This window comes from Theropithecus gelada, chromosome 1 (genome assembly GCF_003255815.1).
Source record: "Theropithecus gelada isolate Dixy chromosome 1, Tgel_1.0, whole genome shotgun sequence".
NCBI lineage: Eukaryota > Metazoa > Chordata > Mammalia > Primates > Cercopithecidae > Theropithecus > Theropithecus gelada.
In genome coordinates, this window is record NC_037668.1 from 44,353,367 (window position 1) to 44,371,235 (window position 17,869).

At 49.4% G+C, this 17,869-nt stretch overlaps 1 protein-coding gene, 1 long non-coding RNA gene, 3 other non-coding genes and 2 pseudogenes across 6 annotated transcripts; 5 read left to right on the forward strand and 2 right to left on the reverse strand.

The window, feature by feature from the left end:
- The first annotated feature begins 226 nt into the window (after positions 1-226).
- Positions 227-297, forward strand: TRNAG-CCC. Its single transcript has one exon. It is a non-coding gene; the product is annotated as a tRNA-Gly (tRNA).
- Positions 298-2,335: 2,038 nt separating this feature from the next.
- Positions 2,336-3,048, reverse strand: LOC112608172 (putative protein FAM231BP). Its single transcript, XM_025359950.1, is given in 2 exon segments — positions 2,336-2,463; positions 2,466-3,048. Coding segments are annotated over 2 exon segments (507 nt in total). The 5' UTR covers positions 2,845-3,048.
- A 2,638-nt stretch (positions 3,049-5,686) lies between these two features.
- On the reverse strand, positions 5,687-8,379 carry LOC112634458. The gene is made up of 2 exons (XR_003121777.1): positions 8,291-8,379; positions 5,687-7,838 (listed from the first exon to the last, which is right to left on the reverse strand). It is a non-coding gene; the product is annotated as an uncharacterized LOC112634458 (long non-coding RNA).
- LOC112634453 lies at positions 6,307-7,284 on the forward strand (annotated as a pseudogene). Its single transcript, XR_003121775.1, has one exon. The product of XR_003121775.1 is annotated as an uncharacterized LOC112634453 (transcript).
- TRNAE-UUC lies at positions 7,165-7,236 on the forward strand. The gene has a single exon. It is a non-coding gene; the product is annotated as a tRNA-Glu (tRNA).
- LOC112614825 lies at positions 8,283-8,426 on the forward strand (annotated as a pseudogene).
- A 1,625-nt stretch (positions 8,427-10,051) lies between these two features.
- TRNAN-GUU lies at positions 10,052-10,125 on the forward strand. The gene has a single exon. It is a non-coding gene; the product is annotated as a tRNA-Asn (tRNA).
- Positions 10,126-17,869: the final 7,744 nt, after the last annotated feature.

A 17,869-nucleotide genomic window follows, 5' to 3' on the forward strand; every position in this document is an offset into this window, starting at 1 on the left:
TGTAGGAGTTTGCAGGTAGAAAGACCTTGTTCAGAGTGAAGAGTTTGATCTGACAGATGAACTACTGTGATATTTATAACTGTCTAGTAAAAGTTTCCTATAAAAACATTTGGTTTGGATGTCTTTGTTAGCTTTTAGTCAACTCTAGAAAAAGCCGCTTGGAACAGTTGCTAAGTCTTTGTGGATACTCTTTTCCATTTATCCTCCAGTTAGTTCCTGAAGAGAGGCACTGGTGGTTCAGTGGTAGAATTCTCGCCTCCCACGCGGGAGACCCGGGTTCAATTCCCGGCCAGTGCAAGAGCTGTTGGACTCAATACCCCACTTAGCAAAGTGGTAAACATGAAGTGTTTATGTTGAGTGACTACAGTTTTGATATTGGTACCTGTTTCTCATCTATTCCCTAGGCGGATCCGTGCAATCACAAAGAACCATCAGGTTCTTGATTCGCCTGCCAGACCTTGGGCTTACCGCTGAGCTACTACAGAGAAGCTCCTGGAAGGAGAGAAGATGCGGGCGGGGCAGTCACCTCAGAGGTCCAAGAGGCATCTGCGGCCCAAAGAAAGGGGAGGTGTGTGGGGAAGAATCTGCGTGGAGACTGGTCCTTGTGCAGAGGTGGACAGTGGACCCTCAGGGCCACACACCGTGACCCGAATTTGCTAACATCGTCAGCCACCGCGGCCTCCGCGTGTTTTATGGGCCCATCGGTGTTCCGCGAGGGATTCCGTTTGCGTGTGTGGTAATGTGTGTCATCAGGTGTTGGCCTGAAATTTGGCCGGGCACGGTGGCTCACGCCTGTAATTCCAACACTTCTTGAGGCCAAGGCGAATGGATCTCATGAGGTCAAGAGTTCAAGACCAGCCTGGCTAACATGGAGTAATCCCGTCTTTACTAAAAATACAAAAATTAGCCGAATGTGGTGGCATGCACCTGCTATTCCAGCTACTTGGGAGGTTGAAACAGGAGAATCGCCTGAACCCAGGAGGCAAAGGTTCAGTGAGCCAAGATCACGCTACTGCACTCCAGCCTGGGCGACAGAGCCAGACTCCACCAACATGCATGCATGCTGAGTAAACATGACTGTTACATGCAACCTCTGTTCACTTTGGGGTGGAGACAACATTTAAATACATTATAATAAAGTCCTGTGCTTCAAAAGGTGAAGCAGGGACACAAAGGCAATTGAGAACACAGCCTCTGTGCACTGTCCAGAACCAGTCCACAGCCAGTGGTCTCCCATCAAGAGAAAGTTACTGAAATCAGTGTCTTGTCCAATCAAAGCTGTAGTGATGGCTTGTGTAGGGAGGGCTCAGTCAGTTTATGGTAATGGGTGAGCTGCAAGTGCTTCAGCATTGCTTATCTGAAGGCCTGTGCTTGTTTAGGTAGAGAAAAAAAGGAAGAAAAAAAAAAAAAAACCTGTGGCAATTAGAACATAGTTTATTCTTTAAATTGAGGGGTGCATGACTTAACCTTGCCTGGCATGGCCTTGGGTCTTGTTTATAATGTGGTATCTTACTACTGTAAGGAGTCTGTTCTGTCAGTCTTATGACCTCTATTTTAACAATAATGCTGGTCAGTTGTGTCTAAACCACAAAAGGGAGAGTATAAGGACAGGGGTCTGAGCTTCCAAATTCTGGCCAGGAACTCAGTATTCAAGGCTTCTCTGGGGTCTCCCTGGCCAAGAAGGGGTCTGTCCAGTTGGTTGGGTGGCTTCGGATTTTAATTTTACTTCTCAAAGCATTTAATTTGATGAAATGTTGCCATTTTTTTCCTTTATTTTTAAAGCCTCTTATGTTCTATAAGAAATCTTTCTACTAGGATAGTGAATGTATTCTCTTAATTTTCTCTCTCTACGAGTTCCAGAGTTTTAGTTTTAATTTTTAAATTGAAGACATCTAAAATTCTACTCCTAATCCAAACATTCTTGGGGGTTACCAAGGACAACTCCAAAAATCTTCCATAAATGGTCCTTAAAGAACTTACTGGGATACTGGGCTGCAGGGCTCAGTGGCTTTAGTGCACCTCTGCTCTTAAGACTATTCAGAAATTGTCTTTGTGAACGCATCAGGCTGTGTAAAAATCAGCAATTTAGGGCTTGCTTGCAACGTGCAGTTATGCAGCAGCTGTTTTCTGGATCTCATGAATGCCTGCATGCATACTTCCCCTGGAATTTTCTAAATTTGAATTCTCAAGGTATTTCAAGTGGCTTAGTTGTCTCTTTCACCTACTGCCACACACATACCACCAAATACTGCACTCCAAGCTTCTCCTTCTGCACCCGGGACTCCCAACCTCCAGTTAGACAATCCACACCTTGCCACACCTGCCTCGGGCTCCATCAGGCCACTGTACCTCCCGCAGCAACCAGGACAGGGGGAATCTGGATTCCTATTACACTTCTGAGGAAGGTGGTCAGGGGGCGTGGAGGATGTGGGTGGGAGGGGCTGAGGTTGAGGGCAGGAGTACCTGTAGTCTTCTGTCTTCTACCTCATTGGCCCAGGTGCTGCTCTCCCTCGGTTTGTCTGCTTTCAGCCCTGAGTGGAAAATCAGGTCTGCGCCCTGATCTTCCTGACTCTCATTTTGTGAGGAACCTGAATGGATGAGCCGTTGCTCTTGTCCCACACATTCTGTCCAAAAGGTGGCCTCCTCTCTACTTGCTTGGGGGCCTGCCCACTGAGCTCTGGCACTCAGGCTGGGATGCCGCCCGGTACAGAGGCTCTGCAGCCCTGCAGGGGTCTGACTGTTCCACACCAGCAGGATAAAGGCCACAGGGCATGCTGTGGTGGAAAAGCATTCAGAGATGTGGGCTGAAGGCCTCTCTTTCCATAGTCCCTTTGAAGACCCCATGGACGTAGGCACTCCTTTGAGGAGCAAGGTGGCCCAAGGCCTGGCTTCACATGCAGGCGTTTATGTCCCAGCGGGTCCTCTCTGGGCCTGGTATGACTGACTGCTTCACGCATCTTACCCGGTTTCCTCTCCTCCACCACCCAATCTCCTCCTCAACCCCCTTGCTCAGCGCTCCTTAGGACAGCAACATCCCCAGCCCTTGGAAAAGCCCCATCTGCAGTGCTTAGGGAGGGAGTTGGGTTCAGGTCGTCTAAACACAGAACAACAGAGAACCTGAGGCAGGAGGAAATCCCTTCCCTTGCTGGGTCTCTTGGCACAGCCCATCCAGCGGTCTGGGCAGGGTCCAGGTATCCTCCACTCTCCTTGAAGACCTGGGTTTTCAGGCCCCTGGGGTTGGTCAACATGGGGTCTTTCCCACTGTGCATCTGGGAACTGTAGGAATATCCCATGGGACTCTCTCTTACTCATTTTTTTTTTTTTTTTGAGATGGAGTCTTGCTCTGTGGCCCAGGCTGGAGTGCAGTGGCCAGATCTTGGCTCACTGCAAGCTCCGCCTCCCGGGTTTACGCCATTCTCCTGCCTCAGCCTCCCGAGTAGCTAGGACTATAGGCGCCCGCCACCTTGCCCGGCTCGTTTTTTGTATTTTTTAAGTAGAGACGGGGTTTCACCATGTTAGCCAGGATGGTCTTGATCTCCTGACCTCGTGATCCGCCCGTCTCGGCCTCCCAAAGTGCTGGGATTACAGGCTTGAGCCACCGCGCCTGGCTCTCTTACTCATTAGGGACACCCAGAAAATACTCCAGCAGAAACTGGGTGCAGTGTATCAGACCACTATAATTATAAGTACAGGGTGTGGAGGTCAGATATGTTTTGTGACCATTTTCTCTCTGTCTGTGGCTGGCTTGCCTTTTCACTTTCTTTGTGGTATCTTTTAATGAGAAGGTATGGCTAATGTTGATGAAGTCCAATTGATCATGTCTTTCTTTTATATCTATCTTTTCTGTGTCCTACTTGTTGGTAGGCTAATCTTTGAAAAGCTTTATATGTTTACCTTTGAAGTTTTGGTGTATAATGCACCTCAAATTACTTTTATGTGTAGTGTGAGGGAGAATAACATTGTTGGCCTCCCCCACCTCCATATGAAAGTCTATTAATTGAAATGATTTATTTTCTTCTATTGAACTGCTTTTATTGAAGACCCATTTATTGACCGTCTAGCCGTGGATCAGTTTCAGGTCTCTTAACTCAGTCTGTTTATCTATTTGTCACTTCTGATGCCTTGTCTATAATAGCTTATAGGAAGCCTTAAAGTCTGATAGTACAAGTCCTTGTTCTTTTTCCCACATTGCAATAAATTTTGAAATAGGTAATAACTCATAAAACCATCACACACACCAGGATATGCTGTCACTTCATCCCTTTCTGATATAGTGTGGCTGTGCCCTCATCCAAATCTCCACTTGAATTGCATCTCCCAGAATTCCCATGTGTTGTCGGAGGGACCTAGGAGGAGGTAACTGAATCATAGGGGTGGGTCTCTCCTGTGCTATTCTCCTAATAGTGAATAAGTCTCACTATCTGATGGGTTTATCAGGGGTTTCTGTTTTTGCTTCTTCCTCATTTTCTCTTGCTGCTGCCATATAAGAAGTGCCTTTTGCCTCCTGCCATGATTCTGAGGCCTCCCCAGCCAGGTGGAAATGTAAGTTCAATTAAAGCTCTTTTTCTTCCCAGACTCTGGTATGATTTGTCAGCAGCGTGAAAACAGACTAATACACTCTCATTTCGGAGTCAGACACATGCTCTCACTCACATATGCTGGTTGCTGACTTGTGATGGAAAATTCTCTATTGTACCCTCTGGGGACAATACATCTCCAGTTGTCTGCTGGGAGAATGAACACGCAAAAAATCCACAACACTCAGCGCAGAGTGTGGATTTAATCCCATTAGTCTGAATGGGACTAATGCTCTTTATTATTATTATTATTTTTTTGAGACGGAGTCTCGCTCTGTAGCCCAGGCTGGAGTGCAGTGGCCGGATCTCAGCTCACTGCAAGCTCCGCCTCCCGGGTTCACGCCATTCTCCGGCCTCAGTCTCCCGAGTAGCTGGGACTACAGGCGCCCACCACCTCGCCCGGCTAGGTTTTTTTTTTTTTTTTTTTTTTTGTATTTCTTAGTAGAGACGGGGTTTCACCGTGTTAGCCAGGATGGTCTCGATATCCTGACCTCGTGATCCGCCCGTCTCGGCCTCCCAAAGTGCTGGGATTACAGGCTTGAGCCACCGCGCCCGGCCGGGACTAATGCTCTTATAAAAGGGACCCCGGGGAGCTCTCTCACCCTCTTTCTGCCCCCTGAGGATACAATGAGAAGGTGGCAGTCTACAACCAGAAAAAAAGTCCCTCACCATAACCCTACCATGTTATCACCTTGATGTCGGACCAACCTCCAGAACTGTGAGAAATAAATTTCTGTTGTGAATTAGTCACCCAGTGTACGGTACATTGTTATAGAAGGCTGAACTAACACAGAGATGGAATCCCATGGAGGGTCTCTAATTTGCTAAGCTGGTCATCAGGCGGGATGTTGCAAGTTAGAAACAGGAAGAGCTGACATTTTGTGCATATGAAAGAAGACAGTGGACAGGCCCATTGTGTCGATATGTCCGCCTTGGCAAACTGGAGACAGAAACTCGATTCACCTTCGCCAGCCACGGGAGGACCCGGAGGACCTCCCGAGGAGGTTAGGTCGACTTCCTGGTAACTTTAGATCCTGAAACCACACAGGATTTTTCTTGTCCTCCCTGTGATCTCTCTTCCGCCTACCCAACAGGACAGGACAAGACGCCGCCTTTCTTTCCCGTCAGAAAAGGGAAAGGACCGAAGTGAACAGCCGGTTTCCCCTACGTGTCCTTCCGGGCCTGGGCGTCTCGGGAGCTCAGGCTGACCCGAGACCTAACTCCTGGCGAGTGGGACCAACAGGAGCCTGGAAGAGCGCGCGCACCGGGGTGGAGGTTCGGCGCCGAGGGTCGAGAACCGCAGACAAACCCTGTTCTTCCCCGCGCACCTGCCCCCGGGGATGCCGAAGGAAGTGGCCCATAAAACTTCTCTGCAACGGAAAGAGGCCTGAAGCTCCAGGACGGGCGAGAGAAGCCTCGTTGAGCGAACCCAGCCCTCTGCCTGGCTGGCCCTGGTCAACAGGCTCGGAAGTGGCGGATTTGGAGGACAGAACGGAAGAAAAGACCTAAAGGTTTCGAATCTCATGATGTGGAGATGTTAAAAGCCTCCGATCCTAAGGTCCGACTGTGCCGGGGAGCGAGGGTGTCTCCAGCTGGATGGAGCGCTGAGCCTTCACCTGGAGAGTCCTCTGCACAAGTTCAGAGAGCACGGCAACCCGCAGCAATGGTTCTCAAGAGAAGGCAACTTCGCCCTTACACGCCTCTCCCATCCTCGCTGGGACACTAGGCCACGACTGGGGGAAGCGGGGAGGGACAGTGTTAACCCCCGGCTTGTATCTAGTCAGCAGAGGGACGGATGCTGCTAAACACCTTACAATCCATCGCGGGAGGGCCCCTCCCTCGCCCCGAAGTAGCCATTCGGCAGAGGAGGAGAAACTCGCGTGTAGATCAATGCCCACGCACTTGGCCGATGGGAACTCACGAATGGGTGACCAGTTGGATCTCGGATCTGAGGATAAAACTCGAGCGTCAGAGGGAACTCTGGAAGTTTTGTCCGGAGCAAACGCAAGGGTGGCGTTGCCTTCGCCGAAGATGGGAAAATGGCAGGTGTCACAGGTTGCAGGGGAAGGTCGGAGACCAGCTGAGGGCCCCGGAGCCTTCCTGGAAAGACTTTCCCATCCAGCCCGTCTCGGTTTCCGCATCCGTCGGGTTCCTTATGATGTTGAGGGTGCCGGGGTCTGGGTCCTTTATGATACAGAGGGTGCCCCCGTCTTACCCCCGGCGCCTCCCGGTTCCCCCCGGCTCCCACCGCCTCCTGGCAATCTGGTGCGCAGCTCCGGACCTGGCGACCCGCGACCGTCTGGTCATTTACTGCCTCCTCGCAAAGGCGCATCTCTAGTTCAGTGGTGAGCTGCGGCCGGGTCGCTGCAACTCGCTGCAGGACTTGGGACTCCTAGCCTTGGTGTCCCTCTCGGAGCCCTCGGTGTGTCGCCTGCAGGCTCTCTGTTTTGAAGAAAGCAGGGAGGGAAGAGCCTTATGAGACGACTCCAGGAGCAAAGAGCGACCCTCACAAGGCCCAAGTCCTCCCAGAGCACAGGGAAACTGTGGCTTCAGAGCAAAGAAGAGAGAGCAAGGAGCCTCTCACATGTCCCTGGTGGTCTAGTGGCTAGGATTCGGCGCTTTCACCGCCGCGGCCCGGGTTCGATTCCCGGTCAGGGAACTGTTTTGCACTGGCCGCCCTCCCGCAGAAATGTTACTTTACTACACTCTCAGCTCCAAGGGCCGGATGCAGAGCCCTTTCCGTAGCGAGGGGCAAACCCGGGGGAAGAAGCGCAAGTCCTGGTAGACCACCTCTCAGGGCACACCACCCCTATTTATCTCCGTGTCCATCATCTGCACTAAAGAGAGCGACTGAGCGTGTCGCGGAAGGGTACACAGCCGTGCAGAGATGCCAGCCCCCATGGAGCTGCACTCAATAAGCCCAGTTTCTTGGCCGTAGCCGCCCTGGAGGCGCCTATCGAGCTGAGCTGCGAATAACTAAGAGAGGGGCCAAGCCAAGTCTGGCGTTTGTGCAAGCCCTGGACACGGGCACCGGCCAGTCAGCGGAGCCTCCTCACCTTCATTCGCAGCTAACGTGCTAGTTAGGCCTTCGGAAGAGGCGACCGGAGGCGATGCCCACGAAGTTGGGAGGCGGGTGAGCGGCGGGTGAGATCCTCGAGGGCGGTCCGGTTTGCTGATTGAGCGGTAGAGGGAGGCGATGTTCGCTGACCCGACAACGACAGCAGGTGGAGCAGGCACAAATGGAAAACTGTTGCCGGTGCCCTAAGCAGAAGGCAGGTGTAGAAATCAGCACTAGGACGTCGAAGCAATGGTAAAACAGTCAAATCCCACAATGTCTACACTCTACCAAGAACTTGCGCACGCTCCCCCTTTTCCATTCAGTGCTCGCAAGAGGGGTTCGGAGAACCCCGCGTCCACTGTAAGCTCAGGGGGGAGCGGGAGCCAGGGAGGTGAAGTGCACAGACTGGGCAGAGGCGGCGGGCAGAACCGCGGGGGTGAGAGGGCGCGGTGGCTGCGGGGCGGGAGCCGCTGCTGAAAGGCGGCCTGGGTTGTCGTGTGGAATCTGTCGGTGGAATCTGTCGGTGGAATCCTGGGCGGAGAGTGGTTTGGAAGAATGGCGAGGGGCGGCAGTGGGGAGGGTGGTGACCCTGAGCGTCCGGCCCGGGCGAGGGGGCTGTGTTGTCCCGGCAGGGCATGGGCTAATTCCCACTTACCTGGCGGGGGAGAGACCGTGGTCACGAAGGGGGTTCTCCCAGAGTGAAGCTTCTTCATCGCGCTCTAGAGTTGCTGATCCTGTGATTTCCTCAATGTGGAAAACCGTGTTTGTGCTAGAAGAGGGCTGCGCTCTTTACCTAACATAACGGGATTCAAGACTGACATCACCTCACGCCCACCCTAAAACGTTTACGTGGCTTCCTTGTCTTTTTTTTTTTTTTTCTGTCCTAAAGTCGCCTCATCCTCACACCCCCTCATTTTTTTCTTCCACACTCGAGTCTCTCTCTCTCATTAAAAGCTCCACCAAATATTTGAAATATCTCAACCAGAAAGACTGCAATACATTATTTTATTCGTGGAAGCTACAGACCAGCTAGGTTGAGAGTTGCTTGATATTTTCTGCTAAACGGTGAGGCATAGGGCACCTCGGAAGGTTTCTCTTTGGGCCGTTGTTTGTGTACTATTGGGTTTCCTTCTTTTCCCCAGACAGTATGGCGCTGTGGGGCCAGTGGTAAACCCTGCTTTCTGGCTTTCTGGCTTTCTGGCTTTCTGGCTGCAGATAAAGGCCGCAGCTGGTGCAGGAATTAAACGCAAACCAGAAGACACGTGGGTTCGCCCCAGTGGGTCCAAGATAGAGTCTGACTGTAGCAGGATTCGGACTGAAACAGAGGTTGCTGCAGGTACAACGCAGAGTATTAACCACTATAGAATCCCAGTGCGCCCCACACTTACTGCTCGTCATTTTGCTTCCCCACCCCTTTTATTTATTTACATATTTTTTTTTTGAGAGAGAATTTCGCTTTGTCGCCCACGCTGGAGGACAGTGGCGCCATCTTGGCTCTGCCTCTCAGGTTCAAGCGATTGTCCTGCCTCAGCCTCCAGAGTAGCTGGCACTACAAGCATGTGCCACCACGCCCAGCTAATTTTTGTATTTTTCGTAGAGATGGTCTTTCACCATATTGGCCCAGCTGGTCTCGAACTCCTGACTTGAAGTGAGTGATCCACCCACTTCAGCCTCCCAAAGTGCTGGGATTACAGGCGTGAGCCACCGCGACTGGTCCCCCGATTTTTTTTTAATGTAAAAACATTATGCTATTTTTACTACTTTCTTCTTGGGCAGCTACAGGTTCTTGTGATTTTCTCAGTGTTCTCCCCGTTTCCCCCTCTCCATTCTGATACATGTCCCATCTTCTCTGCATCCAGCCTGTCCCCTCTGCCCGGGCATCTTGGGCTGTCCCATTGTCTCGTCCTGGTCTCCCCTGCTTCTCCCTCCTTCTTTTCACTTTTTCCCTTTTGACTCCCCTGCCTCTTTCTCGCTCCAGCCCCACCGACCCCATCTATTGAAGCCGAGTTGAGTGAGGGGAGAGCAAGCGGAGCAGATGATTGCCTGAAGGCGGCGCAAAAAAACAAAACAAAAACAAAAACAGAAAGAGCTATTATGAGAGCCGTCGGGGCCTTCAGCTTCCCCTGGGCCCTACCAGGCTCAGGCTCGGGTCGCAGATCCAGGTATTTTCAGAGGCAATGGCTTCTGAAGGAGGCGAGGGTCAACGCAGGGTGAAGGCCATTCGGCTGCCCTTCTGGCTTCAGAGGGATGCAATGCGCGCGTTTCTAACGTGCAACAACACAATGAGTCGACTCAGCCTCTCCGGTTTTCTGAAGCTTTGTTGTCTGCACACTTTTCCTGCAGAGAGCGAACGGGCAACACTTAAAGTTCAGTGATTGCTTAATCTATGGTGAGATGAAATCACCCAATTAAGGTTGTCTCTGTGGCGCAATCGGTGAGCGCGTTCGGCTGTTAACCGAAAGGTTGGTGGTTCGATCCCACCCAGGGACGTGATTTTTAAATGTTGGCAGTTGTGGCCAGGTGCGGTGGCTCAGGCTTATTAATCTCAACACTTTGAGAGACCAAGGTAGGAGAAGCCTCACTTGAACTCAGAAGTTCAAGACCAGTGAGAATCCCATCTCATTAGAATAATAATAATAAATTGCAGTTGTTTCTCCTCAGGCCTTGCACTGTATTTAAAAGTCAAAGACCAGTCGCTTGTGTCCTGTGCATTCCATGAGGACACAAAGCTGAAGTTTCCCCCTCCGAGCCTCCTAGAAAATAAGATCCCTCCAGAACAAACTAGGTTGTATGTATGGGAACCTGAAAGTATATGAAGAGAGAAACTTCAAGTATTCTGCCTTCCTTTCCACAAAAATTAACCCATCGCAGTCTCCTTCAAGTGGCACCATACCTCTTCACATTACTCCTCTCCCTGTCTTTATGCTGTTGTCATGCATTTTACTTTACACGTGTTATAAACCTTCCAATCCATCTTTTTTTTTTTTTTTTTTTTTTTTGAGATGGAGTCTGGCTCTGTCGCCCAGGCTGGAGTGCAGTGGCCTGATCTCAGCTCACTGCAAGCTCCGCCTCCCGGGTTTGCGCCATTCTCCTGCCTCAGCCTCCTGAGTAGGTGGGACTACAGGCACCCGCCACCTCGTCCAGCTATTTTTTTTTTTTGTATTTTTAGTAGAGACGGGGTTTCACTGTGTTAGCCAGGATGGTCTCGATCTCCTGACCTCGTGATGCGCCCGTCTCAGCCTCCCAAAGTGCTGGGATTACAGGCTTGAGCCACCGCGCCCGGCCCCAATCCATCTTTATTACTTTTGTTTAAAGAGTCAGATGTGTTTTTGTTTTGTTTGTTTGTTTGTTTGTCGTTGTTTGTAAGATGAGTCTTGCTCTATCAGACAGGCTGGAGTGCAGGGGCACAATCTTGGCTCACTGCAACCTCTGCTTCCCGGGTTCAAGCGATTCTCCTGACTCAGACTCCTAAGTAGCAGAGATTACAGGCGTGGGCCACCACATCCGACTAATTTTTGTACTTTTAGTAGAGAAGGGGGTTCACCATATTGGCCAGGCTGGTCTCCAACTCCTGACCTGAAGTGATCCCCGCCCACCTCGGCCTCCCAAAGTGGTGGGATTATAGGCATGAGCCACCACACCTGGCTAAACAGTCAGATGTTAAAATTATATGTTTGCCTATGTAGATGTCATTTCTAGTGGGTTTTTTTTTTTCCATCCAGATTTTCTTCCGGTGTCAGTTTCCTTCTGTCTGGAGGACTCCTTTAACTTGCCTATTAGATGTCTTAAACTTGCACTATCATTCACTGATGCTGTGTTCATTTAAAAAAAAAAAATTGTTTGCTGGGCGCAGTGGCTCACGCCTGTAATCCCAACACTTTGGGAGGCCGAGGGGGGTGGATCAGGAGGTCAGGAGATTGAGACCATCCTAACTAACACAGTGAAACCCCGTCTCTACTAAAAATACAAAACATTAGCTGGGCATGGTGGCAGGCGCCTGTAGTCTCAGCTACTTGGGAGGCTGAGGCAGCAGAATGGCGTGAACCCTGGAGGCAAGGCTTGCAGTGAGCCAAGATCGCTCCACTGCACTCCAGCCTGGGCGACAGAGCGACACTCTGTCTCAATTAAAAAAAAAAAAAAATTGTTTCCATGAGTTGATGAGTTGTATTTTAAATGTTTCAATAATTCATGGCTTTGTGTTTCTTAATCTTCTTTTCTGCAGTGTCTAATCTGCTATTAATTGCATCCAGTCAATTTATTATCTCAGATGTTATAGTTTTTAATCTCTAAAGTTTGATTCCGGCCATTTTTATATGTTCGATACCTCTGCTTAATTCTTTGGACCCATAAAATATTGTCATAATAATTGTTTTAAAGTCCTCTGTGTTCTTTTTTTTTTTTTTTTTTTCAGGACAGAGTCTTGCTATTGTTGCCCAGGCTGGAGTGCAATGCTGCGATCTCAGCTCGCCGCAACATCTGCCTCCCCAGCTCAAGCAATTCTCCTGCCTCTGCCTCCCGAGTAGCTGGGATTACAGGCATGCACCACCATGCCTGGCTAATTTTTGTGTTTTTACTGGAGAAAGGGTTTCACCATGCTGACCAGCCTGGTCTCGAACTCCTGACTTCAGGTGATCCACCTGCCTCAGCCTCCCAAAGTGCTGAGATTACAGGCGTGAGCCACCGCGCCTGGCTGTCCTCTCTGTTAATTCTAACATCATGTTAGGTCTGGTTCAATTTTGATTACTTGATTATTTCCCCTCTTTATGGGTCATCATTTCCTGGCTCTTTGCATACTTGGTATTCTTTAATTGGATACTGGACATTGTGAAATTTACCTTCTTGCATACTAGCTTCTTGCATGCCACCAGGAAGTTATATTTTATAATTCCTACAAATTGTCTTGAATTTTTTCTGGCGTGCACTTAAGTGACCTGTAAACAGTTGAATCTTTTGGATCTGCTTTTATGAACTTTTACGTGGTTCAGAAGTAGTGCTCAGTCCCAGGCTGATTATATCCTATTAAGAAAGCATTAAGAATTATGAATAATTCCAGCCTGGCTGGTGTGAACAGATACTGTTTTCTGCACCGTGTGAGTACCAGACACAGTTCCATGATTTTCTTGGATGTTTCTTCCCTGGCACTAGTCAGCTACTCTTTTCACAATCATGCACTAACTAGTGCTCTGCAGAATACTCTGGTGGCAGAACCTGTACATATGCCCCGATTCTCTCTCTGCTCAGCTCTCTTCTCACTGTATCTTTGTTCTATGAACTCTGTCTTGCTCTCCCCGGACACTTAGCTTCACTTCCTCAATTCAGGGAGTCTGCCACCGATCCTTTTCATTGTGCCTAGCCTGGAAACAATTGTGCACCAGGCTGTCATTCCCTTCCATCCCAGATTGAACTCCAGAAAAATGAGAGGGTTCAGTGTAAGTGAAAACAGTTGGGCCATTGCATTCCATTCGAACCAGTTGATTTGCATGTCTGTAACAGAGTCTGGAGAATGAACCCTAGGCCTAATGTGAATGGTGAACAAAATCAGATCTAGAAGTAGTGAATGTATCGTAAGCTAAGCAGAATTTTTTAAACTAGCAGCATTAGTGGTTCAGGTGGAATTTCTTCCTCTTCCCTAGGTTCAGTTTCTGGCCAAAGCATGTAGTTTGGTTTGGTTTGGTTTGCTTTGGTTTCTCACTGTCAACATAACCTCATTTGTTGCATCTGCTGGAGTCTTTATTACTCACTTGGTGAGTCTTGTCTACATAGAGATTCAGCAGCCAGGAGCAGGGCCACTGTGAGCTGAGGAAATGTGGGAAAAAAAAATTCCACTGGCTTTTTTTTTTTTTTTTTTTTGAGAGGGAGTCCCAGTCTGTCGCCCAGGTTGGAGTGCAGTGGTGCGATCTGGGCTCACTCAAGCTCCGCCTTACAGGTTCAAACCATTCTCCTGCCTCAGCCTCCCGAGCAGCTGGGAGTACAGGCACCCGCCACCTCCCCCGGCTAATTTTTTTGTATTTTTTAGTAGAGACAGGGTTTCACTGTGTTAGCCAGGATGGTCTAGATCTCCTGACCTCGTGATCCACCCGTCTGGGCCTCCCAAAGTGCTGGGATTACAGGCCTGAGCCACCGCGCCCGGCCAGCTTTTTTTTTTTTTTTTTTTTTTTTTTCAGAGGAGTCTCACTCTGTCGCTCAGGCTGAAGTGCAGTGGTGTGATCTCAGCTCACTGCAACCCCTGCCTCCTAGGTTCAAGCGATTCTCCTGCCTCAGTCTCCCCAGTAGCTGAGATTACAGGCATCCGCCACCATGCCCCACTAATCTTTGTATTTTTAGTAGACACAGGGTTTCACCATGTTGGCCAGGCTGGTCTTGAACTCCTGACCACAGGCCATCCACCCACCTCCGCCTCCCAAAGTTCTGGGATTACAGGCATGAGCCACCGTACCCAGCCCCATTGGCGTTTTTGGAATAAAAGATGGTAATATATTGTCTCCTCATCAACGTGTCTGCCTTGGGGGCAGGGTTGCGATACTGGAGGAATTAGTGCTTGGCCTGAAGTGCAGCAACAACCCCTCCAGCCCACTCCACTCACCTTCCAGAGTGAGAGGTAAGTTCCGGTGTGCTTCTATGGGTTTATAACCTTTAGAACTAGTAACCTTTTCACATTAGTCTGTATTCCTTTTTTTTTTTTTTTTTTTTTGAGACGGAGTCTCGCGCTGTGTCACCCAGGCTGGAGTGCAGTGGCGCGATCTCGGCTCACTGCAAGCTCCGCCTCCCAGGTTCACGCCATTCTCCTGCCTCAGCCTCTGAGTAGCTGGGACTACAGGCGCCCGCCACCACGCCCGGCTAGTTTTTTGTATTTTTAGTAGAGACGGGGTTTCACCATGTTAGCCAGGATGGTCTCGATCTCCTGACCTCGTGATCCACCCGCCTCGGCCTCCCAAAGTGCTGGGATTACAGGCTTGAGCCACCGCGCCCGGCCTAGTCTGTATTCCTGGTGGATCCATGAAGTCCTGGCAAAAAAAATCATAAAGTCACGGTTGATCCATGACATTTGTGCTGGGCCTTGGGCAGAACCTGAACCTCCAGGAAGACGTGTATATCTGAAGTGGGCTGGTAGAAAGCTGAAAGGAGAGCCCTTGGACCTTTGACCTGGGTCAAGGGCAGGTCCCTGAGGATTCAGATGCCTTGGCCTGCAGCTACACCAGTGCTGGCCACTCAGTGGTTCCAAGCAGCACTCTGGCGCCCAAATGCCTAAGCGCTCCCTCCAGAGAACAGAAGGCAAAGCAAGCCCTGGAAGCAGTGACCCCAAACTTTCAAGGAGAATAGAAGGCAAAAGCAGGAGAAAAGGGTGAGAAAGTGGGTGAGAGCCTTCCGGGACCTGTACACCACACATCCGGAATTGTGTCTATTAAAACTGTTGGTTCCTGAAGCCTCTGGAGGGTGGTTTGGGCAATTACAGTTTTCTGAGAAAGATTATTTGGGGGTAGGGAAAGGTATACATTGTTAATATAAAAATATTTGAGACAGAGTCTGGCTGTGTCACCCAGGCTGGAGTGCAGTGGCGTGATCTCAGCTTACCACAACCTCTCCCTCTTGGGTTCAAGTGATTCTCCTGCCTCAGCCTCTGGAGTGGCTGGGATTACAGGCACACACCACCATGCCTGGCTAATTTTTGTATTTTTAGTAAAGACAGTGTTTCACTATGTTGGCCAGGCTGGTCTCAAACTCTTGATCTCAAATGATCCGCCCATCTCCATCTCCCAAAATGCTGGGATTACAGGCGTGAGCTGCAGAGCCTGGCTGAAAAATATTACTTTTGTGGAGCACAGTGGCTCACACTTGTAATCCCAGTTATTTGTGAGGCTGAAGTGGGTGGATCACCTGAGGTATGGAGTTCGAGACCAGCCTGAATAACATGGTGAAACTCCCATCTCTCCTAAAAATACAAAAATTAGCCGAGCGTGTTGGTGCACATCTGTAATCCCAGCTATCGGGAGGCTGAGGCAGAAGAATCACTTGATCGTGGGAGGTGGAGGTTGCATGAGCCGAGATGGCCCCACTGCACTCCAGCCTGGGCAACAGCGAGATTCCATTTCAAAAAAAAAAAAATCTATCTATCTATCTGTCTATCTATCTATCCGTCTATTCTTAGTTGGTGTGAATATGGAATATTGACTCCACACCCTTGGTTTGAGGTCCAGATGCAGCTTCAGATTGGTTTTCTCAGGCAAATCAACCTGTTCCACAACCGTGCTCTGAGAGGGAGGGCAGCCAAGCAGCACCGCCAGGAAATAACTCCTGAGCTTTCAGAGAGGTAATCACTTATTCACTGTCAGCCTGTGGCGAAATTCAGGCGTTAGAAGAGAATGAAGAGAACGTTGTGAGATTTCCTGATCTAAAACTCTACATTGTTGTGTCACCCTCAACCTCCCCTGCTGAAATGATGGCCCGCTGACAAATGTGCACTTCCCTCCTCACCACTCTGACTAGCAGGACCAAGGTGTGGTTCGCTGGGAGCAGATTTGTTGATTAGTAATGGCATTCCTTTCATGTTTCTTTAGAATCACCTACGTATTTCCAACCTTCAGAAAAGCCAAGGTGTTGCTGCCCAATTTCAAACCGGGGACCTTTGACACGTGAAGCGAACATGTACTCTCTACACTACACAAACCCTCCCAGTTCCCGGCACAAGACGTATTCCTGAAAATGTTAACATCTGCTGTTTTTAACTACTAGAGTTTCCAATATAAGAAATGCGACTGCTTTTCAAATTTTGAGTGAAAAAGATGCCAGGAAACACAGGCAGACAGGCTGAACCCTCATTTATGGTTCCACGCCTAACCCAAAGCCAAGACCCTAGGGACCCCCAGTCTGGCTTCGGGATCCCGCATCTTATGCAGGGTTTCCAGGAACTGAGTGCCCGTGTGTGGGATTCTTATGGCTGACTCTCTCTGGCTCCCAGAAGCTTCAGGAGCTGTTGGGTTTTGAGCATCGGAGCCCTGAGTGCCCCGTGCTACATAGGAGTGTTACTTTCATAACACTTTGCTACCTGAACTTACATCTTCTCTGCAGGAGGTGGGAATTTGAAAGGAAAAGTAACCGAAGTTTTGCTAGACTTAGAAAACCTTCTGGGTGTTACAGAGATCCTTGTTAGACGTAGGGACAATGGCAAGCATCCCAAAGGACTCCTCACTAGGGTGTCTGTAAAGCAATTGGAGCAAATTCAAATTAGATGGCTCAAAGAAAAGGAAACATTTTCCTGGGAAAGCAAGAAATTTGGCCTGAAATTGGTTCTTTACATTTTAATACTATTTTACAATTGGACTTATTCAGCAAAAAGGAAGGAAAGTGGTGAGAATTTCCTTATGTACAGGCTTTTATGGGCCCCTACCAGGAATCTGATTTAAGAGTCAACTGCAGGATGTGTCTGGCTCATGTCACGCACCAAGAAACTGCGTGGAATATCCTCGATGCTCCCTTCCTAGCGGCACCCCCTGGAAGACCCATGCCCTCCCCAGGGTCTTCTCAGTCCCCCAGTTCTGAAAGGGGTCCTGCCAGTTCTCCAGTGCAGGATTCCACCCCAGTGTCATCAGGAACCCCTCCCTTTTATTCAGCTAGCTCCAGCCTATATCCCCCACTGCTCAAGGGAAGTAAGCCCAACCAGTACCACCAGGAGTGGAACTCTGTATCAGCCCCTGAAATCGAATCTGTGTCCACTGTGGGAGGTAGCTAGCAGAGATAAGGGAACAATCACAGTATATGTGCCATTTCCTATGTCCAAATTGGCTTTATTCAAGGAGAAATTTGGCTGGTTTTTGAAGGCTCCAAGGAAGTTTATAGAGGAGTTTGTTAGGTTGATCGTGTCCTTTGATTTAACTTGGCACAACTTTCAAATATTATTGTCCACTTGCTGTACTATAGAGGAGAAGCGAAGGATTCTGGGTACTGGCCTGTGACTGTACAGATAGAGTAGCTGCTCATATCCAAGGCCATGCCATTTATGTAGGAGGAGATGCACTTCCACATAGAGACCCTCAGTGGGATTATCAGAAGGGTTCCCAAGAACTTGAATGTAGAAATCACATGCTAACTTGTTTAATAGAAAGTATGAAAAGGTGTGTGATTAAGCCAGTTAATAATGACAAGGATAGAGAAGTAACTCAGTGGAAGGATGAAACGCCCATTCTATTTTAGGGCTGCTTGGTTGAGGCACTCAGGAAATATACTAACGTAGACCTAG